Source organism: Vipera berus, assembly GCF_964194415.1.
Source record: "Vipera berus genome assembly, chromosome: 12".
NCBI lineage: Eukaryota > Metazoa > Chordata > Lepidosauria > Squamata > Viperidae > Vipera > Vipera berus.
This window is the reverse complement of record NC_138215.1, coordinates 12,882,931-12,906,868: the sequence shown is the minus strand read 5'-3', so window position 1 is coordinate 12,906,868 and position 23,938 is coordinate 12,882,931. Positions and strand designations below refer to the sequence as shown.

The 23,938-nt window shown below is 45.4% G+C and overlaps 1 protein-coding gene across 1 annotated transcript in view; it reads right to left on the bottom strand.

The window, feature by feature from the left end:
- Positions 1-23,938, bottom strand: part of ARNT2 (aryl hydrocarbon receptor nuclear translocator 2) — a 92,934-nt gene that overhangs the window by 26,007 nt on the left and 42,989 nt on the right. The window contains exons 6-8 of the mRNA XM_081337186.1: positions 13,585-13,683; positions 11,574-11,639; positions 9,646-9,731 (exon numbers count right to left, since the gene is read on the bottom strand). Of these exons, the coding sequence (XP_081193312.1) occupies positions 9,646-9,731; positions 11,574-11,639; positions 13,585-13,683 (251 nt within the window). The remainder of the gene's footprint in view (positions 1-9,645; positions 9,732-11,573; positions 11,640-13,584; positions 13,684-23,938) is intronic.

Genomic DNA, 23,938 nt, shown 5'->3' with positions numbered 1-23,938 from the left:
AATAAGGAAGGAAGGAAGGAAGGAAGGAAGGAAGGAAGGAAGGAAGGAAGGAAGGAAGGAAGGAAGGAAGGAAGAGAAAGAAAGAAAGAAAGAAAGAAAGAAAGAAAGAAAGAAAGAAAGAAAGGAAGGAAGGAAGGAAGGAAGGAAGGAAGAAAAAGTTTTTGTATTATCAACATTCTGATTACTGTGGGTATCAACTGTGCAAGACGTGCACCAGTTTGCAGTCTGGAGAGGAACATTTGTCCTACTTCGATTCCTGCAGGCATGCACATCAAACTACAGCGTGCCTTTCTACCAAATATTTTCCCTCCATTGTCATGCAGTGAACAAATCTGATTAAGGGAAAAAAAAAACATCATATGGACTGCATAAAAATTCATTTCCTTCTCAGAAATATGAGATCCCTTAATTGAAATGGAGCAGGGGAAGGGAAAGGCAAACGGTTGTTTAAATAAAATCAAACTGGTAAACTTAAATACCAAGAAGCAATGGGGAAAAGGGCATTTCATTGGTGCAATTCGTGGGCTGGGTTAATGCAGTACTTGGGAGGACACAAGACACTCCGTAAATTGGCAGCAAAATACATGGACAAAACTTCGAGGATAGAATTCAGACAGGGCACTTTATCTACTAATGTTCCAGCACCTAATTTTGTAATTTATTGTTATGTACATCACTGATGAATCCAGATCAGCCTTATTCGATCTACTTCCAGTTTTTCACTACAATCTCATTTCTATTCCCTAGAGCAGAGGTCTTCAAACTTGGCCCTTTTATGACTCATGGACTTCAACTCCCAGAATTTCTCAGCCAGGCATGCTGGCTGAGGAATTCTGGGAGTTGAAGTCCATGAGTCATAAAAGGGCCGAGTTTGAAGACCCCTGCCCTAGAGCCACGTACAGTTCTTAGTGTCAGCTCTTTCTCTTCCATGTCCAGAAGCCGCCTTCTTGGCCTTATTGTTGGCCAAAATTAAATCACTATTGGCAGGGCTTTTTTTCTCATAGAACGCTCAGAACGGAGTTCCGGCACCTTTTTTGAATGGAACCTTGTAGGGTAGGCAAGGCAGGTTGTATGACATGTGTGAGTTCCGGCACCTTTTTCTTTTACAAAAAAAGCACTGACTATTGGTACATGCTTCTGCTAGTAGCCGACATTAGAGTCAGTGACTGGACCCATTGGCATCAATACTCCCATGGAAATAATCCACGAGAGCCAATTGATCTGCAGTCCCAACTGATTTTAATGTTTGGTCATGTCAACTAGGAAAAAACCAGGATGTCGACCAACGCAAAGCAAAGCACCAAACTGCTAACAGGTCTATTTCCAGCTTGGTGCCAGAAGATAAAAGCACTGGGTGATTGCATTCAATTTGCAGGATGAAAATTCTTCTTTCAATTTTTTTTTTTTTTAAAAAAAGGCATGCGGGGAAGGAGTTTTTAAAAACCTAAGATGGTGGTCACAATAAACACGGTTGTGGCTGCCCCTTGGATTTTGTTGAGATCTCTAGCTGATGTTGCAGCTTTCAAGATGTCCTCTGCATAAAGAGTCATCCAGACTGCCCCAAAGATACCGTTTGAAAAGCAACTGAACTGTGTTTTTTTTCCTTGAAAATTGTTTTGTTTCTCATCCAAGAAGCTTCTTCAGAACTGGAAAAGCACCCTTGGGACAACCTTAACTTGGACGATTGAGAATCTCCATAGACTGTTGTGATTCAGGGTCAGCCTGTGGGTTCGGCAGTTGGGTCGGATGACTCAGAGGAGGAGGGTGTTGAAGAGCTTGCTGAGGGGGTTGGAGAGCTTGCTGATGAGAGCCCTCAGCCAGGCCCCTCCCACCTGGTCACGACGGAGACCCAGCTGTGTGAGCCTGACAGCATGGATGAAGATGACCCACAGCTGGCCCTGTTCAAGGACGCCCGACGCAGGAGGCAGTCAATCAGGAGTAAACAGAGGAAGGCAATGGGGCACCCCGGAAGGAGGCAGAGAGAAGCCACGCCCTGAACTGTATAAAAGGGGAATGCGTGGGAGGGCTGGTTTGCTGAAGGCAACCGCTTGAATAGCTCCTGTTTCATGGTTTGTGTCTTGTTTGCTTTTGTATCCATAAATTTGGTAGGCTTAGTTCCAGCCTCTTGCCTTCTTGTAAAAGGGGTTGTCCCTGCCTTTTCTGCAGGGCCGGTAGCAGGCTGGTACAGAACATAGACCATCATCCAAATGAAATATGGAAGGAAAAGGAAAGGGCGATTAGGATGCTATAATCATCCATCAACCATTCATCTCTGGATGGTACACCGAGTAGCAGATGTACAGATTATTTGGACATTGCCTTCATCCGCTATAATGAAATATTTTGCACTTCTACTCAAAGCCTAGCAATTATTTCTAAAGATGCCTCTAGAACTATCCATTAGCAGATGCAAATGTTACAAAAACCAGCGTCATTTCCCTCCCCCCACCAATGCTGTTTTTGGCAGGGAGTCAGCAGCCACTCTCCAATTTAGGCACCGCATGTCCCAAATTACTTATACAACCTTGAAAGATGTGGTAATTTTTCCCGCAAAAGGCAGTTGGGGAGCCTGATGTAATCGAGAGATGCTTCTGGAAAGGCTTGCCACTCTTCCTTTCCTTCTACACGAGGAAGAACTTTCGGCCTCCTCTCAGCATGGAGGAGAGAAAATAAAAGCATCTTATTAATGGCCTTCTGAGGAAAAAAAGGTGAAACTAGCATCATTTATTTACTGGGGGAACAATGATCCTGGTGACTCTGACCTCAGGAAGGAGGCAAAATGAGCCGAAAAACAACTCCCCCCCACCCCAACCCCTGGTGTGGAGAAAAAAAAATCCTCCTTTGTGCCCTGAAACTTTTATGAACTGCAACAACAGAGCTGAACAGCTGAGTGTGTAAACTCAGATGAATCTGACACAACGAGATCTGTTTTTTATTTTATTTGGAGACATCTGTTTGGTGCTATATAATAAAGAGCATAGGACTGTTTGGAATGTTTGGCAGGCAGGGGTTGTTTTTTAGCATTAAAGAAAGGACAGAAATAAAGTCATACTGAGTTTCTGAGAGGTCAGCTCCAGGGTTTCCAAGTTTGGATCCAAGCGAGTACTGTTTTAATGAAAAATTGTGAGCTGAGGTCTGTCTGTCTATCTATCTATCTATCTATCTATCTATCTATCTGTCTGTCTGTCTGTCTGTCTGTCTGTCTGTCTGTCTATCTCTATCTATCTCTATCTATCTATCTATCTATCTATCTATCTATCTATCTATCTATCTATCTATCTATCTATCTATCTATCTATCTATCTATCTATTTGTCTGTCTGTCTGTCTGTATTTATCTATCAATCCATTTATTGTCTCTCTCACTCTCTATTGTCTGTCTATCTATTGTCTGTCTGTCTATCTATCTTATTGTCTATCTCTCTCTCTCCTTCTCTCTGTATTTATCTATCCATCTATTGTCTGCCTCTCTCACTATCTATTGTCTATCTATCTGTCTGTCTCTATCTCTGTCTGTCTGTCTCTAGTGATCTGTCTATCTATCCATCTCCATCCATCCATCCATCCATCCATCTTTTGTCTCTCTCTCTATTGTCTCTCTCTCTATTGTCACTCTGCCCATCTCATATCTATCTATCTATCTATCTATCTATCTATCTATCTATCTATCTATCTATCTATCTATCTATCTTCCATTATCTATCTATCTTCTATTATCTATCATCTATCTATCTATCTATCTATCTATCTATCTATCTATCTATCTATCTATCTATCTATCTATCTCACTGTTTCTCAAGAATGTTAAAAGCTGGTTTACTCCCAATCTGACCACTTGCCCACAGTGTAGATCACATTCTCCACTCTGGTGGAAAATGTAAGGCAAAATGTGCTTCCAATTCTTATTTGTCAGGCATCTTACATGAAAAGCATGTGCTATACTACTGGGATACTGGCCATTCCTTTGCCATGTCTTTGAAATAAATCATGAGAAATTACACCCCAGCACATACGGATAGGGGAAAAAACCCTTTTCAGTCACAGTTTATACTAACAGCTTCAGTGGCAGCAGCTACAAGCCAAATATTCAGAACCTAGAAGATCATTTCAAGTTCTGCAAATTTCTGAGGTCAATCTTAAGTTATCAGTTTCACTGCTCAATACAGGTTGTTCCAAAGGCTCTCTCAAAGCAAACAGAAGCCAGAGATTTGCTTTTTTCTCTGGACCTGATCTTAACAGCTATAATTCCATTATAGGGTAGAGGAATTTGAACAAATTCAATTTCCCCCCAGTTAACAATATTTCTTGTTTGCTGAGTCTCCTGTTTATACAAGTGACTGCAGGAGATGGTTCTGTCTCTTGCTAAAAGTTATAGATCCACAATTAAGCTGGAACTGAGGGTCTGCATCACAGATAAACAAGGTACATTAAAGAGAGAGAGAAGAGAATGGCAAATACTTATTTAACTTATCTGAAAGGGAATGGGTCAAGGGATGGGCCTCATGATGGGTCCGGTGTGGGTCACATCAGGTGAGGGCCTTGTGACAAGTCCCATCACAAGACCTACTGACCACACAAAGCCCTTATCAGCAGAAGAACACGGAGAACCGACATTCCATAAACTCCACTGAAGATGTTACCTAGCCTGGTAACAAAATGGAAACCAACCCACAAGCTCAGAGAACGAACCTCCATCCTCATTTAGTAAGGGTATCACTTGAATTCTTTCTGTTGGGATTATAGCTCCTAGATTTAGATCTAGATTTCCCATGATCCCCGGAAGGCACCCAGTTGAGAAAGGCCAGCATAAATAATAAGCCCCTAAGCCAGAAAAGAATCATTAATATCATCATCATCATCATTATCATTATCATCATCACCATCATCTTACACTTCTGAATAGAATTTACCATCTTCCCATTATTTGGTTGATTCTTTCACAAGGGAGTTGAAATGCATTTGTTTCTTATAAGACCCTTACGAGACAACTGAAATTGCCAAAAAAGAATCCACTCGCCCCCCTCCCCACTGCATTTTTTCCATCGTTGAAGGATACACAGCTACCAGAAGAAGCCAATTAGGGTACAAGCCATCATTCAAAGGCTCCTAAAATGCCAAAAGAATGCAGGGCGCGTTATATCCTTGCACGCATTCAACAAATACACACACGCACATACGCACATTGTTTAAGAGCAGATGAAACAGACTTGGCTCCATTTATGTTCTTTTTCACTATGTTCACTACTATTATATCTGATGCAGCTCATCACTCAGACCCCTCTGGAAGAAACCCTTAAAACAAATATACGCAAACTAAAATGGAAAGGTTTGTTTTCCAAAAATGCCTGAAATACTTATAAGTTTTTTTTTAAAAAAAATGTGCTGTTTCTTTCTTTCTGAAAGATGGGGAAATGTTTTAGAAAGCAGCTGTTTGCCATTAGGTACTGTCCATCTCTGAATCTAAAAAAAAAAAAAAGAAATAAAGAAATAAAAACATGGCTGTTCCGTTGTTTTTTTTCTATCCCCCCCACTTTTTTTTTCTATGAAGAAATTACGATCACAAATGAACCCAAATTTTCTCCTGCTAAGGGAAACATTTGTTAGGTGAGTTTTGCCCCCATTTTATGACTTTTCTTGCCACCGTTGTTAGGTGAGTCGCTGCAGCTGCTAAATTAGTAAAATGGTCATTAAGTGAAACTGGTTTCCCCCTTGACTTTGCTTGTCAGAAGGTTGCAAAAGGGGATCACGTGACCTCAAGAGACACGCTGCAACCATCAAAAATACAGTATGAGTCACTTGCCAAGCGTCGGAATTTTGATCATGTGACTGTGGGGACGCTGCAACAGTCCTGGGTGGGAAAAACGGTCCTAGGTCACTTTTTTTTCCAGCAATGTTGTAACTTTGAATAGTCACTAAATGGACCATTGTAAGTCGAGGACTATCTGAATATGCAGCAACATAGGGCGATTACGTTGGATTGCTAATGTCCTGTGCTTTCTCACTCCTCCAAGCAGTTTTTAAAAAAACAAAAACAAAGAGAAGATCTAAAATTTAAGGCTTAATTAACCTCTTAAAAGGGAAAGTTAAGAGTTGGTGTTGTGTATTAAACAATCACAAATCCACTTAAACAACCGTGAGGAGAAAAACGCAGCAGCCCACTGACAGCTGTCAAACGGGCTGCCACCCACTAACACGCAGGCGCAGCGACCGGCTGACAATGATAGTTGTCAGAAGACGGCCGCGCAGGCGCAGCTCAATGACAGCTGTCAAGTTGCCGGAGGCTGCACATGCGCAGTAGCGCTTAGCTGTCAAATGTTGCTACCAGCTGAATGGAGGCGCGGCGTTGTTGACAGCTCGCGGCTGTCAAGCTCGCCGCCTGATTGGCCACAGCCACGTGGCGGGAGAACGCCGAAATGTTATTGGTTGTTACTTGTCCAAGTTATGTATAAATAGCAGGGAGCCTGGCTGTGTTCTTTAGCCGGTGCTTCCCTTAAATAAAGGTCTGAGAACGTGCCTGCTGTCTCCTGGTCTTGCCTCATGCCACTTCAGTTGGCAATAGGGCAAGTGAAGGACTAGGGACCCTGCCCTGCCCCCTCGAAAAGAGTTCCCGGGATTTCAAAAAAATTAAATTAATGCAGTTCCAAGCCTTCACAACTCAGGAGGTTGCTAAGATAACGGAAAACTAGGCCACCTCTTGTGAACGTTTGGCAATTTTTCACGAGATTGCAGGGTTTTCATACAAGGTATTTGGGCCACGAGAGAGAGGTGGTGGTAGTGTAATTTAATTAATAGTTTTAATTGATTTTAATTTTGTATACTATGTATTTTAATTTTCCCTGTAAACCGCCCTGAGTCCTACGGGAATAGGGCGGTATATAAATTTAAATAATAAATAAATAAATAAATAAATAGTGGGGGGAGAAGTATTCTGCATTTGAAATGGTTGCCAGTCCAGTTGTAAGGACTTATGACATAACCAACGTTTGGAAAGATTCACACAGCTTTCCACTAGCCCACCATATTTACGTTCTGTAATAAGCCGTGGCTCCACAAGTAAGAGAATTAGGCTCATTCTAAACTGTAGCCTGAGCAAAATCCTCTTTCAAATGAAGGCATGTCCCAGGACAACGTTGCAGGATCCAATCTGTACAGAGTACAGAGAAGAGCCACAAAGATGATTGGGGGACTGGAGGCTAAAACATATAGGGAACGGTTGCTGGAATTGGGCATGTGTAGTTTAACGAAGAGAAGGTTGAGGGGTGACATGATAGCAGTGTTCCAATATCTCGCGGACTGCCCCAAAGAAGAGGGAGTCAAGCTATTCTCCAAAGCACCTGAAAGCAGGACAAGAAGCAACGGATGGAAACTAGTCAAGGAGAGAAGCAACCTAGAACTAAGGAGAAACTTCCTGACAGTTAGAACAACTAACCAGTGGAACAACCTGCCTACAGAAGTGGTGAATGCTCCAACACTGGAAGTTTTTAAGAAGAGACTGGCCAGCCATTTGTCTGAAATGGTATAGGGTTTCCTGCCTGAGCAGGGGGTTGGACTAGATGACCTCCAAGGTCCCTTCCAACTTATCATTATTATTATTAGGGTCCTGGATTGGTCACTGGGACCCGAGGTTTAATCTTCCGAGGTGTGTGTGCTTTCGGCTATTCTGCATGTGATATTTATATCATATGGTGCCTGGTTGTATGTGGCTTTTAAGTTGATGGTTGGGGGTCATAGCTGGCCATGAACATTCCAGTCAACATCTAAAAAGCCACACACAACCAGACACCACATCAATAGAATAAGCGCTTTGGGCATAGAAGACCTCCAGCATGACTCCAAAAGCTCAGAAGACTAAGACCCAGACTGGATCCTGCAAAATCCTCTTCCTTCCCTGCACACAATATAATTATTCTTTGCAAAGCTCTGAAATAGCCACACTACAGTATATGATCCATGACCAATACCTACAGCTCTACAGTAAGTTCAACAACAGTAAAAGCTCATACAGCTTTAGTAGGATGAGACAGGGCGATATTTGCAATATCTCCAGCTCTACAGTAAATTCAACCAGACTAAAACCTCACACAGCTTTAGTGGGATGGGACATGTTGATATGATAATGATAATGATGATGATAATGATAATAATGATGATGATGATGATAATAATAATAATAATAATAATAATAATAATAATAATAATAATAATAATAATAATAATAATAATAATAATAGAATAGAGCTGGAAGGGACCTTGGAGGTCTTCTAGTCTAGCCCCCCGCTTAAGCAGGAGAACCTATACCATCTCAGACAGGTGACTGTCTAGTCTCTTCTTAAAAATCTCCAGTGATGAAGCACCCATGATTTCTGGAGGCAAAGCTCTTCCACTGGTTAATTGTCCTCACTGTCAGGAAGTTTCTCCTTAATTCCAGGTTGCTTCTCTCTTTGATCAGTTTCCAACCATTGTTTCTGGTCCTGCCCTCTGGTGCTTTGCAGAATAACGTAACGTGTGGCAGCCCCTCAAATACTGGAATACTGCTTTCATGTCTCCCCCATTTCTTCTTTTCTTTAGACTAGCCAAACCCAACTTCTGCATCCTTTCTTCGTATGTTTTAGTCTCCAGGCCTTGGATCATCTTAGTTGCTCTTCTCTCAATTTTTGCCAAACTCTCTACATCTTTTTTGTGATAGGGTGACCAAAACTGGCTGCAGTATTCCAGGTGTTTTTTTTTTGTGTGTGTGTGTGTTTTGTAATACCTACAACTCTACAGTAAATTCAACCAGACTAAAAACCTCATACAGCTTCAGTAGGATGATATTTGGTGATATTTGCATCCCAAGGAAACAAAACCACTACTGCTTTAGGCCAGTAATGCATCCAAATGTCGACAACCCAAGATAACTCCTGTTCTGATTCACATCAGCAGGAGCTTTCAGAAAGCTCTTTCAGACGCTCTTCAGCAAGTCCAAGAAATAAGGTCAGCCAAACCATCTCTTGACAACATTGGACACAATCCCCTCTTGGGTTTCCAACTGTTTCCCACATTTTCCCGTATGTAAATATCCCCACGCGTGATATTGAGTTACAGCATGTTTAGAGTATATTACAGTGGGCCAAGAAAAGAAAATAATCCCAGAAGACCTCATTCAAAACAGAAATGCTTTATGGAAGAAATGGAGGGTGTGGTAGCTTGGAACCAAGCGCTTACGTATAGGGTGTTTTTTGTTTTTTAAAAATCAGATCTCTCTCTCTCAAAAAGAAAGAAAGAAAGAAAGAAAGAAAGAAAGAAAGAAAGAAAGAAAGAAAGAAAGAAAGAAAGAAAGAAAGAAAGAAAGAAAGAAAGAAAGAAAGAGAAAGAAAGAAAGAAAGAAAGAAAGAAAGGAAGGAAGGAAGGAAGGAAGGAAGGAAGGAAGGAAGGAAGGAAGGAAGGAGGAAGGAAGGAAGAAAGAAAGAAAGAAAGAAAGAAAGAAAGAAAGAAAGAAAGAAAGAAAGAAAGAAAGAAAGAAAGAAAGAAAGAAAGAAAGACCAGCTTCGGGTCAAGAATCTCTGGTCACTGATGAGCTTCCATGCCTCCCCTATTCACTTCTGGAAGGAACCCAAAGGAAAGAGAGTCATATGGAAGATTTTATATTCTGCCTGGTCTATTTTACCTGCTGGGGGCCAAGCCTTTATATACCCGGTACAGTGGACCACAGCATATTGTGCCTCTCCTTCTTTCACTGGGCCCAGGCCGTTTCTGAATAGAAAGCAAAGAGTAAAAAATAACCACGTTTGTTTTTCAAACAAGACAATCCTTCAAATTTATTACTCTCTGAATCCTCTTTTCATAGTTCAGTCAAAGTGACTCCCTTTGAAGCAGGGATGTTTTCTATTTGGCCCATAGTCCAAATTCAGGCGCTCCATTACGTCAATTAGAAGCCACGGAAAGAGGCTATAGAAGAAGCTGGGTGAGTCACATATAGTATAAAGCCACAATTTATTTCTTGTATTTCTTGTGTTCAGAGAATTTGGAAGTCGGTATCACTTAAAAAAAATATTTTGCCAATAAATGAATGTCATTTCTCAAATCCTTGAGCAGAACAAAACATTAATGAATGCCGGCGGGTTATTCCCAGGGGAAGGGCGTTCTCTGTGGGTGCGCCTGCCCTATGGAACCAACTACCCACAGAACTTAGGACTGCCCCCGACCTTCGCTCATTTCGCTGGGACCTGAAAACTTGGCTCTTCGATCTGTTTGGTCCAGACTGTGGGGTTGTTAATTTAACTGGGTTTTAGATTTACTCTTGGGGCTTGAATCTAATTTAATTGTTTTAATTGTTTTTAATTTTTTGTATTCATGGTTTTAACTGCCCTGTAAACCGCCCTGAGTCCTACGGGAATAGGGCGGTATACAAATCCAATAAAATAAATAAATAAATAAATAAATAAATGTGGGATACGAAATCTACAAATGCATATATGTGGAAAGAAGCAATTGAAAGGAACAGCCACCAAATTTGTTGCAATGTTTATGTTCCCCTCCCTCTAACACTATCTTCTTGGTCTTCTCTATTTGGGATATAGCTAAATATACCCAGATATATATTTAAATGTAGATTATAGACACATAGACACACTTAAACTCATGCACACATGCAAATGCATGCAGACAGTCGTTAAGCAGAAACGTGCACAAACCACATGTATTTGTTAAAATTATATTCCCCGTGAAATTAACAAGAACCATGACAAATAATAAATCCTGTTTTGAGCATATTTTAAGAAAACAGATGCTAGGCTCCAACACTAGGAATAATTGTGGTTTGGTCCTAAACTTTGGTATAAGCACAAGAATCGTTCTGTGCTCACCTGAACCCTTTTGCCAATGTTTTAATTTATTATTTATTTATTTATTAGTTGAATTTATATACCGCCCTATTCCCGAAGGACTCAGGGCGGTTCACAGGGCAGTTAAAACAGTACAAAAAAGAATAAAATGGAATTAAATTAGTACAAGCCCACAATTCATAATAACAATAAAATTAAAATTTTAAAATTAATTTATATAATTTAGTATAATTTAATTAAAATACTTTAAAATTTAAAATCCCTCAGCTTGCCTCTTCCATTAGAATTAAGCCTGCTGGGCTGGCATTCCTGGAAGAGGGCAAAGTTAGAAGTGTGCCACTATTGTTATTCCTTTACACCATGAGTTATGTTAATAAATTTGATGGGTCTGTTCAAATTCAACTAACCCACAGGCACATTTGTTGAATTCCTTAGAGTCCATGTGTCAAGCATGAGCGCCTCTGCCACAAGAATATGAATTGATGCTTATGAGCCTTGTCTTGTCAACCCAAGCATAATACGCCAACATTTGACTTGGATAAAGACCTAAAGCAGGGAGGGGTCTTCAAACTTGGCCCTTTTGTGACTTGTGGACTTCAGCTCCCAGAATTCCACAGCCAGCATGCCTGGCTGAGGAATTCTGAGAGTTGAAGTCCACAAGTCATAAAAGGGCCAGGTTTGAAGACCCCTGACCTAAAGATACAGAAAACCAAGTAAGGTTTATGCCAAAGAAGGAACATAAAACACCAACCGGTATCTTTTCCTCATGGTTGTTATCCTGTTCAGAGGTAAATGATCCAATGGAGCATTGCCACATCTGGAAATGAAATAAGACCGTTAGCAACCATACTTGATTGCAGGGAACAAACTAAAACAATAGAGTAACACAACTGCAGTCAGAAACCTTTGTAACAGAAGGCTTTTAAAGGCCAGGGGCTGGTGTTTGCTTTGCTTTGTGTTTGCCTTGAAGTCACAAAGAACCTGGGTTGGTGTTTCCTTTGCTGTCCCAAAGAAGAGTGGGGCAATCTATTTGGCAAAGCACCTGAGGCCAAGATAAGAAATAATGGATGGAAAGTTATCAAAGAGAGATCCAACTTATAAGTAAGAAGAAAAAAACCAACTAATAGTGTCATCTTAAACGGGTTGTTCTCTTATTGTTTCTCTCCGTAGGCTGATCCAGAAGTCATTTTGTTGTAGCTTTATGTAATTGCTGGAGGGGAGATACTAGCCAAAGATAAAAGCCCAACCTCCAGGGGTCTTCAAACTTGGCCCTTTTGTGACTTGTGGACTTCAGCTCCCAGAATTCCACAGCCAGCATGCCTGGCTGAGGAATTCTGGGAGTTGAAGTCCACAAGTCATAAAAGGGCCAAGTTTGAAGACCCCTGGAATAGAATAACACAATTGAAAGGGACTTTGGAGGTCTTTTAGTCCAACCCCCTATTCAAGCAGGAAACCCTATACCATTTTAGACAAATAGCTGTCCAGTCTCTTCTTAAAAACCTCCAACGTTGGAGCATCCACAACTTCTGGAGACAAGTCGTTCCACTGATTATTAACCTCAGGCAGGAGACAATTTTCTTGGTTTGACACTGGATCCCATGGTTATATGGATAAATCCAAGTAAATACCAAACCAAAAGAATTTAAAAAAACCCCTCCAAGAACAGTAAACAAAAAAGGCAGCTGTTTTGACCATAGGAAACCCAGATCTATAGTATCATTACAAACAGATTAGGCTAATTCAAGATCGTAAAATAAAACGCAATTTCAATTACATAAGCTCTTCCTTGGACAAAATGGTAAAAAAATCAAACTAAGGGAGTCAACAATGGTCCACGTTTGGTGACAGCCTTAAGATGGTTAGAAGAATCCCAAATATTTATTTCAGATCAAAAAATGGTTAAACCATAAACCACAGGCCCAAGACAAGCTTAATTATTGCCATACGATGGGATTTTTAAAAATAAAGTATTTAAAGACAGACAACGAAAGTATTTCAAAATTGGAAAAATGAAGATGTTCTCAAGAATTGTTCATGTGCCTGAAATTAGCTGGGCGATTACTTATTTGTGTTCTTTCCCCTTATAAATAAAAAATGTGGTGTGTTATGAAACAAAAATAAGGCCACATTTCCATTCCAATCTTAGGTCTCAGAAATAATAATTTGAATAATAATATAGTAGGATGACACAATGGATCACATTCCATGGTCAATCTGATGAGTAAGTTCTGGTAAACACAACCAAGGAAAGGATGTGAGCTACTGACTCTTTCATAAATTGAAGAAGAAGAAAAAAACCCCCACAAGCTGCAGATTGATGGATGTTATTAATGAAAACAAGCATCACTTTCTGAAAATTGCTAGTTGCATTTGGGATCATTCTTTTCTGACAGTTAACTTATAGCACTTATTCTCCAAAGCGCCCGAAGGCAGGACAAGAAGCAACGGATGGAAACTAATCAAGCAGAGAACCAGCCTAGAACTAGGGAGGAATTTCCTGACAGTGAGAACAATTAACCAGTGGAATGACTTGCCTCCAGACGTTGTGTGGGTGCTCCAACACTGCAGGTTTTTAAGAAGAGATTGGACAACCATTTGTCTGAAATGATCTCCTGCTTCAGCAGCGGGTTGGACTAGAAGACCTCCAAGGTTCTTCCACGGATGGATGGATGGATGAGTACCAGTGTGGTGTGATGATTAAGGTACTGGGCTAGGAGGAAGGGTCTAGTCTTCTCTTAAGGATGAAAGCAGAAATAACATACCTCATTCTGCATATGAAGGAACGCCTGGATCCCATGCACATTCTCATTGAAGACTGTTGACCTTCTTTCTTTACTGTGCCGGTTTTCAAATCCAAAATCCTCCCTACAGAGTGGGAAGGGAGAGCGCAAAGGAGAAAAAGAGAAGGAAAAGATTGCTCACCAAGATGGCCGTTTGACTTAGAGCAGCACAGTCTATCTTCAAATCATTTTACAGTGCTAAGGATAAAAGGTAAAGGTAAAGGTTCCCCCGCACATGCATGCTAGTCGTTTCCGACTAGGGGCCGGTGCTCATCTCCATTTCAAAGCCGAAGAGCCAGCGCTTGTCTGAGGACGTCTCTGTGGTCATGTGGCCGGCATGACTAGATGCCAAAGGTGCATGGAACGCTGTTACCATCCCACCGGAGTGTTCCCTATTTTTCTACTTGCATTTTTTACATGCTTTCAAACTGCTAGGTTGGCAGAAGCTGGGACGAGTAATAGGCACTCACTCTGTTACGTGGCACTCGGGATTCAACCCGCCAAACTGCCGACCTTCTGAACCACAAGCTCAGCATCCTAACCCACTGAGCCACTGCGTCCCTAAGGATACAGTACCTCAAAAGCGTGCTAAGAGTTTCATACTATACTGTCAGCAAGGAGGAAAGAGAAAGCAGAGTAGACTAATCAAGCCATTACAATAGCTGCATCAAGCATATGGAGTCACACCTTTCACTTATTTCATATTAGCTAGTTTGCTGCATGTCTGAACTCACACCGAAACATACCAACAGTGTTTTGTTTTTCAGTGGCCTTGCTGTAGCTCCACACCCATTAAGACGCCCAACAGCTGAATCTGGCATGAAAGTACTGAATGTGCTACTCAAATTCTAAACACAAGTCAGAGTTTCTGCCACCGAGATTCTTAGGACAAGGATACCAATTTTTGTAGTAGGCATAGATTAAACCTATGTCAATTTCTATGCAATCATAATGATATTTTGGTTTATTTATTAGGGGGGAAAATCATCTGTCCCATTTTTCAAACCTCTTTGAAACCAATGCTCAACCATCCGGATCTTGTTGAATTGTCATTTCCATCAGCCACAATGAAAAGAGAAGATTAGATTTGCAGAATTAGAAAGCCATACTTTGCTGATCTTTGATTTAAACCAATTTATCAGCTCAAGATATTCAAATAATTGTACCGTAGCAAGTAAAACCACATTAACCACCAGCCTACTTGTTAACTGCACACCCAGGCATTTGATGCTGGTAACCATCTAATGATTCACCTGAGGAGATGATTACCAGCATCAAATGCCTAGGTGTGCAGTTATCAAGTAGGCTGGCTTGGTTGTTCAACAGCGAGACCCCAGTGAAGCGGGCATAGCAGCACCTGCATTTTCTGTGTCGCATGGAAAAAGCACATCTTCCTTCCCTTGTCCTTACCACTTTCTACACAGGGACGATCGAGAGCATCCTGTCATACAGCATCACCGCCTGGTTTGGAAGCATCCCTGCTTCAGACAGGAAGGCGGTGCAGAGAGTGGTGAGGAGGGCTGAAAAGATCATTGGCAGCTCCCTCCCTCCCATCCAGGACATGGCACAGAAGCGTTGCTTGAGCAGGGCCTGCAAGATTGTCTGGGACACCACACATCCTCTTCATGGCCTGTTTCCCTTGTTACCTTCTGGGTGGAAGGGGCTATATGTATGTTGTATATGGTATGTTTTAAATGTGTGTTATTTATGTGTACACTTTGAGAGCAAGCAACAAAATTTCATAATATGCGCCATTGTACCCACAGTAAAAAATGACAATAAAGGTTGTCTGTCTGTCTGTCTGTCTGTCTGTCTGTCTGTCTGTCTGTCTGTCTGTCTGTCTGTCTGTCTGTCTGTCTATCTATCTATCTATCTATCTATCTATCTATCTATCTATCTATCTATCTATCTATCTATCTGCCCAAGATATTCAAATAATTGTACCATAGCAAGTAAAACCACATTAAACCAATAGAAGCCAAGCAGATTGATTGGAATTGAAGGATTTACAATCCATCTCAGCCATAAAACACACCGTGTATAGGAGAAACAAAGCATTCAATGAAAGCAAGCATATATTTTGAGAATTTGGATCCTGCTGCAACAAGACAATGAATTCAAAACCTCAGTCATAAATCATCTAGTAAGGAAGGAAAAACCCTCATGCTTAATGCTAACAGTCAAGCCCCATGCTGGAAAACCTATGTGACTGTTCTTCCTTTGCTCCCAGTGCTGAGACATTTACAAAAAGCATAATTTGTTCCATGTGATGCGTTTTCTGGCCTGGGACACCTTAATGAAGCCACTGCCCACACTCATATTTTTGACTCCTTACATCTTCACTTAGGAATGCTGTAGGAGATGCTTGAAAGATGACCAGCAGACACCAGTTCTTCTCCTGAATCATGCAATCCAATGACCTTCTTTTCAGAGGCGACTGAGAACGTAGGAAAAACAAATGTATGACCTACCCTCCAATAATTTGGGTCCCCATTGCTGCATTTGTTATGCACAAAATGCAGATTCTTTTAGTATTGCAAATCAAAGTAACAAGCACTCAGACCAACGGACTACTGGAAGTCCCCAAGTTCTCAAGATTAAGCAATGCATACAAGTTTAAAGGAAAGTATGTCTTTTCCATATTTTTCCCCAGTAATTATTCTTTTTTTCTCTCCAAGTTTCTAACCATACCAAGATCTGGCTTATTCAAAAGAAAGAAATTAAGAAAACAAAGCCATCATTTGAACTTTGTCACTTCCACAACTTATTGCTTCCTGTGACAAAAAAAGAGGTTTCTTTATTCATCACTGTCCCATCACTTTCTCCACAAAATGGTAAAATAAAACCAGCACCAAAGTTCACTGCGTTTTTTCATTCTCTCTCCCTCGCTTCTGCGATCCTCACTAAGCAGTTGGTTCTACCTCCTAAATTCAAAACTGGGCTCTTTTCTTCTGTTCTTGGATCCTCAGATTTTATACTACAGTTAGTCCTCGGCTTACGGCCACAAGCGAGCTCCAAAATTACGTTGCTACGTGAGAAATTTGTTAAGTGAGTTTTGCCCAATTTTTACGACTTTTGTTTTTAATCCCATTTATATCCCACCCTTCTCTGAAGACTCAGGGCGGCTTACAATTTAAAGCACAAATCAATGTGCTTAGCAATAGCCTTCATCCTATGTATATGCCTGCTTATTAGGGCTTTCACACACACACACCCCAAGCGGCATTATTACAAAGTCAGCTTATTGCCCCCAACAATCTGGGTCCTCATTTTACCTACCTCGGAAGGATGGAAGGCTGAGTCAACCTTGAGCCTGGTGGGACTCGAACCTGCACTAATTGCAGGCAGCTGGTGTTACTTAAGGAGGCATTAGCCCACTGCTCCACCAAGGCTCTTGGTCTTGTCACGTCGCTTGAATGAATCGCTGCAGTTTTTAAATTAGTAACCGGGTTGTTAAGTGACTCTGGCTTTGCTGGTCAGAAGGTTGCAGAAAGGGATCACGCAACCCCAGGTCACTACAACCAGTTGTCAAGCATCTAAATGTAAATCAGACGACCATGGGGATGCTGTTACGGTCGTAAGTGTGAAAAATGGTCACAAGTTATTTTTTCCCAGTGCCGTTGTAACTTCAAACAGTTACTAAATGAACTGTTGTAAGTTGAGGATTGCCTGTATTTCTTCCTAAAGACAATGGACAACGTTCCTCCAGGCCTTCCTGTCCTCTACTATCTTCTGGAGTCCGTTTAAGCTGACGCCTACTGCTTCAGTGACTCCATCCAGCCACCTCTTTCTCTGTCGTCCCCTTCTTCTATTGCCCTCAACCTTTCCCAGCATTAAGCTCTTCTCCAGTGAGTCCTTCCTTCTCATTAGGTGGCCAAAGTATTTGAGTTTCAACTTCAGGATCTAGCCTTCTAAAGAGCAGTCAGGGTTGATCTCCTCTAGGAGATCAAAATTAGAAGGATCAATAGCCAGGAGGACAATAGCTTTGGCAGGAAACAAAATGCATAGATCTGGTAGAGACAACTGGATGAGCTACCTTGGAAATAGGTTGCACAAATACTTCTCTTTGGTGGGGGGTGGAGGAATACTTTTACCTATATTCTCCAATTTTTGTAACAGGTACTCTGCCCTGGTTCACATAAAACCCTCTAGGCTATCATGCATTTTATTCCAGATACAGCATAAACCAGGGGTTTCCAAACCCCGGTCTGTGGGCAGATACTGGGCCGCGGCATGCCAGAAACTGGTCCACACAAACAAGCAAAGCCCCATCCGTGGGATGCAGGCAGCACACAAAACCACACATTCTCCGGTCCACGGAAAAACCTCTCTCCGCGGAACCGGTCCCTGCTGCCCCAAAGGTCTGGCATAAACCATCCAACCTGACTTCGTATTCTCTGCCATCCAGGCTCTTACGACTTGTTCAACAACCTATAACAAAAGCTTCCTAGGTTACAGCAATGTGTGAATGCAGTTCAGGGAAAGTCTACCTATGATCCATGTCCTTGTTTTTACTGCATCTTTTTTCGGTTCGGGGGGGAAAAACAACCCAAGTTAAGCAGCTCCAAAAGACTTTCACAAACCTAGTCAGAGTCTCACTAAGACAGAGGTCAATCTTGATATCCTTAAATGCCCCTGTGCACTCGTTCTTATGTTCCCTGCTGTTGCCTTACTACAAGAGAAATTCAGTTTGACTTGGATAAGATAATAACAACAATTCCCCCCACCCACCCACCCAAAAAAAAGAGACTCTACTCCAAGAAAAATATTCCAGAGGCTATTTGGGAAAAACAACAGAAAATGGGAATAAAAAAACAAAACACCGGAAGAATCTAAACTATTTCTCCTTTGTTTTAATACAGAGAAATGAGAAACCTACAAGGTAAAGACACAGAAAAGCGTATGATGAAGAGCTTAATCAGAAACATAAGCAACTAATGTTAACACGGTTTTAATCACAATAAACTAGAAGGTGGTTCCAAACTCTCTGGAAACGAGGCTTACTAATACATGCCTCTTCTTCTGACTAATATTCTAGTAACCTTCAAAAACAACTTGCTGCTAGGTTTCCATAAAAGCATGGCAGAGAGAGGCCATCAACCACAAACGATGATCACGGTTTTCTCCAATTACGAAACTAATACTGTTCCTGAAAGTTTCCCTTCCCCCATGAATGAGATTCTTTTTCTCAGGCTGCTTGAAAATGACTTTAGAATTTCTTGGGGCAATGCTTTTTAGCTGGCTTTGTCACTGTGAACTGATGCCGGCACGGTACTTGCTGTTTTGCCCTGTTACCCACTCGTTCTCCAATCCCAATAATCAAACAAACAATACTCCAATCAAGAAACTGCCAAACAAGCCAATAGTAAACAGCCCAGCCGTACCTCTAAGACCACCCCCACCAACACTGACAGGGCAAGCCATTAGAACAGGGGTCCCCAACGCCCGCTCCATGGACCAGTACCAGGCCGCGGCATGCCAGCAACTGGGCTGGACAAACAAGCAAAGCCCCATCCGCAGGCCGGGATGCAGGCAGCACACAAAACCACACACTCTCCAGTCCGTGGGAAAACCTCTCTACATGTAACTGGTCCCTGGTGCCCAAAAGGTTGGGGATCTCTGAACTAGAATATAAACTGAGGGCAAAGCCCACTCCTTACAAGCACTGATGATGTTACCTAGTTTGGGTAAGGAAACGCCTGCAAGAAAACAAGCAAGCTCAGAGAGCACCAAGGACCCCACAGCTCTCCTCCTCCTCCTCCTCCTCCTCCTCCTCCTCCTCCTTCTCCTCCTCCTCCTCCTTTTCCCAACCCCTTTACCTTCTAGCACTGATGACGTTACCTAGTTTGGGTAAGGAAACGCCTGCAAGAAAACAAGCAAGCTCAGAGAGCACCAAGGACCCCACAGCTCTCCTCCTCCTCCTCCTCCTCCTCCTCCTCCTCCTCCTCCTCCTCCTCCTCCTTCTCCTCCTCCTCCTCCTCCTCCTTTTCCCAACCCCTTTACCTTCTAGCACTGATGACGTTACCTAGTTTGGGTAAGGAAATGCCTGCAAGAAAACAAGCAAGCTCAGAGAGCACCAAGGACCCCACAGCTCTCCTCCTCCTCCTCCTCCTCCTCCTCCTTCTCCTCCTCCTCCTCCTTTTCCCAACCCCTTTACCTTCTAGCACTGATGACGTTACCTAGTTTGGGTAAGGAAATGCCTGCAAGAAAACAAGCAAGCTCAGAGAGCACTAAAGACCCCTCAGAAGTTCTTTTATCAAGCTCTCCCTTGAGTTGCAATGAACAATTGAGAAGTCAGGGAATTTGCAAGTCTTAGACAGAATGGCTATTTGTTTATGCTCTCTCTCACACTGAAGCTCACATGTACATGGGCAGTATGTAAGTCCCTTTGAAGGATCTGAAATCCTTCTTCCCAAGTGTCATCTCATCTGGGCTCAGTTGGCACTTTTGACATAAGCGGTCCACTAACTCATTACCCGCTGTCCCTCGATTGTTTATCCTGGTTCTGTTTTCCATTCTTTTCCCAGCTTCCCATAATGGCTCACATTTAATTTCTTTCTTATGGGTCCTATTTGGCCTATGGCCATAAATTGTAATAATTGACCTGGAACTTTTTTGGGGGGTCCCAATGTAGAAAACGTGTCTACTTCCAAAATGATCTTGCCGGGGTTTAAGACTGAGAATGTGCTATATTTCAGTTTGGAGAAGATGGATACCGTATATACTTGAGTATAAGCCGAATTTTTCAGCCCACTTTTTGGGCTGAAAAATTCCACTTCGGCTTATACTCCAGTCAACAAAAAAAACTTACCGAGGACTTGTGCGCGGCCGAGGCTTTGGTGCTTCCGGGATCGCCCGCACCTCTCCCAAGCCACCGCCGTCCGAGACCTGCCGAAGTTTGGGGAGGTTTGGGGAGGTGCGCGCGCACCTCCCCAAACTCCGCGCCTTGCCTGCCTGCTTCTTTCCGCAGCGGAAAGAAGCAGGCAGGCAGGGCGCGGAGGAACGGAGACTTGCCGACGTTTGGGGAGGTTTGGGCGCCTCCCCAAACCTCGGCAGGTCTCCGTTCCTCCGCGCAGACCTGCCGACGTTTGGGGAGGTTTGGGCGCCTCCCCAAACCTCCCCAAACGTCGGCAGGTCTCCGTTCCTCCTGCCGACCTTTGGGGAGGTTTGGGCGCCTCCCCAAACCTCCCCAAACCTCGGCAGGTCTCCGTTCCTCCTGCCGACCTTTGGGGAGGTTTGGGCGCCTCCCCAAACCTCGGCAGGTCTCCGTTCCTCCTGCCGACCTTTGGGGAGGTTTGGGCGCCTCCCCAAACCTCGGCAGGTCTCCGTTCCTCCTGCCGACCTTTGGGGAGGTTTGGGCGCCTCCCCAAACCTCCCCAGGTCTCCGTTCCTCCTGCCGACCTTTGGGGAGGTTTGGGCGCCTCCCCAAACCTCCCCAGGTCTCCGTTCCTCCTGCCGACCTTTGGGGAGGTTTGGGCGCCTCCCCAAACCTCGGCAGGTCTCCGTTCCTCCTGCCGACCTTTGGGGAGGTTTGGGCGCCTCCCCAAACCTCGGCAGGTCTCCGTTCCTGTTTGGGGAGGTTTGGGCGCCTCCCCAAACCTCGGCAGGTCTCCGTTCCTCCGCGCAGACCTGCCGACCTTTGGGGAGGTTTGGGCGCCTCCCCAAACGTCCCCAAACCTCGGCAGGTCTCCGTTCCTGTTTGGGGAGGTTTGGGCGCCTCCCCAAACCTCCCCAAACCTCGGCAGGTCTCCGTTCCTCCGCGCAGACCTGCCGACCTTTGGGGAGGTTTGGGCGCCTCCCCAAACGTCCCCAAACCTCGGCAGGTCTCCGTTCCTGTTTGGGGAGGTTTGGGCGCCTCCCCAAACCTCCCCAAACCTCGGCAGGTCTCCGTTCCTCCGCGCAGACCTGCCGACCTTTGGGGAGGTTTGGGCGCCTCCCCAAACCTCGGCAGGTCTCCGTTCCTCCTGCCGACCTTTGGGGAGGTTTGGGCGCCTCCCCAAACCTCGGCAGGTCTCCGTGCCTCCTGCCGACCTTTGGGGAGGTTTGGGCGCCTCCCCAAACCTCCCCAGGTCTCCGTTCCTCCTGCCGACCTTTGGGGAGGTTTGGGCGCCTCCCCAAACCTCGGCAGGTCTCCGTTCCTCCTGCCGACCTTTGGGGAGGTTTGGGCGCCTCCCCAAACCTCGGCAGGTCTCCGTTCCTGTTTGGGGAGGTTTGGGCGCCTCCCCAAACCTCGGCAGGTCTCCGTTCCTCCGCGCAGACCTGCCGACCTTTGGGGAGGTTTGGGCGCCTCCCCAAACGTCCCCAAACCTCGGCAGGTCTCCGTTCCTGTTTGGGGAGGTTTGGGCGCCTCCCCAAACCTCCCCAAACCTCGGCAGGTCTCCGTTCCTCCGCGCAGACCTGCCGACCTTTGGGGAGGTTTGGGCGCCTCCCCAAACGTCCCCAAACCTCGGCAGGTCTCCGTTCCTGTTTGGGGAGGTTTGGGCGCCTCCCCAAACCTCCCCAAACCTCGGCAGGTCTCCGTTCCTCCGCGCAGACCTGCCGACCTTTGGGGAGGTTTGGGCGCCTCCCCAAACGTCCCCAAACCTCGGCAGGTCTCCGTTCTTCCTGCCGACCTTTGGGGAGGTTTGGGCGCCTCCCCAAACCTCCCCAAACGTCGGCAGGTCTGCGCGGAGGAACGGAGACCTGCCGAGGTTTGGGGAGGTTTGGGGAGGCGCCCAAACCTCCCCAAACAGGAACGGAGACCTGCCGAGGTTTGGGGACGTTTGGGGAGGCGCCCAAACCTCCCCAAAGGTCGGCAGGTCTGCGCGGAGGAACGGAGACCTGCCGAGGTTTGGGGAGGTTTGGGGAGGCGCCCAAACCTCCCCAAACAGGAACGGAGACCTGCCGAGGTTTGGGGACGTTTGGGGAGGCGCCCAAACCTCCCCAAAGGTCGGCAGGTCTGCGCGGAGGAACGGAGACCTGCCGAGGTTTGGGGAGGTTTGGGGAGGCGCCCAAACCTCCCCAAACAGGAACGGAGACCTGCCGAGGTTTGGGGACGTTTGGGGAGGCGCCCAAACCTCCCCAAAGGTCGGCAGGTCTGCGCGGAGGAACGGAGACCTGCCGAGGTTTGGGGAGGTTTGGGGAGGCGCCCAAACCTCCCCAAACAGGAACGGAGACCTGCCGAGGTTTGGGGACGTTTGGGGAGGCGCCCAAACCTCCCCAAAGGTCGGCAGGTCTGCGCGGAGGAACGGAGACCTGCCGAGGTTTGGGGAGGTTTGGGGAGGCGCCCAAACCTCCCCAAACAGGAACGGAGACCTGCCGAGGTTTGGGGACGTTTGGGGAGGCGCCCAAACCTCCCCAAAGGTCGGCAGGTCTGCGTGGAGGAACGGAGACCTGCCGAGGTTTGGGGAGGTTTGGGGAGGCGCCCAAACCTCCCCAAACAGGAACGGAGACCTGCCGAGGTTTGGGGACGTTTGGGGAGGCGCCCAAACCTCCCCAAAGGTCGGCAGGTCTGCGCGGAGGAACGGAGACCTGCCGAGGTTTGGGGAGGTTTGGGGAGGCGCCCAAACCTCCCCAAACAGGAACGGAGACCTGCCGAGGTTTGGGGACGTTTGGGGAGGCGCCCAAACCTCCCCAAAGGTCGGCAGGTCTGCGCGGAGGAACGGAGACCTGCCGAGGTTTGGGGAGGTTTGGGGAGGCGCCCAAACCTCCCCAAACAGGAACGGAGACCTGCCGAGGTTTGGGGACGTTTGGGGAGGCGCCCAAACCTCCCCAAAGGTCGGCAGGTCTGCGCGGAGGAACGGAGACCTGCCGAGGTTTGGGGAGGTTTGGGGAGGCGCCCAAACCTCCCCAAACAGGAACGGAGACCTGCCGAGGTTTGGGGACGTTTGGGGAGGCGCCCAAACCTCCCCAAAGGTCGGCAGGTCTGCGCGGAGGAACGGAGACCTGCCGAGGTTTGGGGAGGTTTGGGGAGGCGCCCAAACCTCCCCAAACAGGAACGGAGACCTGCCGAGGTTTGGGGACGTTTGGGGAGGCGCCCAAACCTCCCCAAAGGTCGGCAGGTCTGCGCGGAGGAACGGAGACCTGCCGAGGTTTGGGGAGGTTTGGGGAGGCGCCCAAACCTCCCCAAACAGGAACGGAGACCTGCCGAGGTTTGGGGACGTTTGGGGAGGCGCCCAAACCTCCCCAAAGGTCGGCAGGTCTGCGCGGAGGAACGGAGACCTGCCGAGGTTTGGGGAGGTTTGGGGAGGCGCCCAAACCTCCCCAAACAGGAACGGAGACCTGCCGAGGTTTGGGGACGTTTGGGGAGGCGCCCAAACCTCCCCAAAGGTCGGCAGGTCTGCGCGGAGGAACGGAG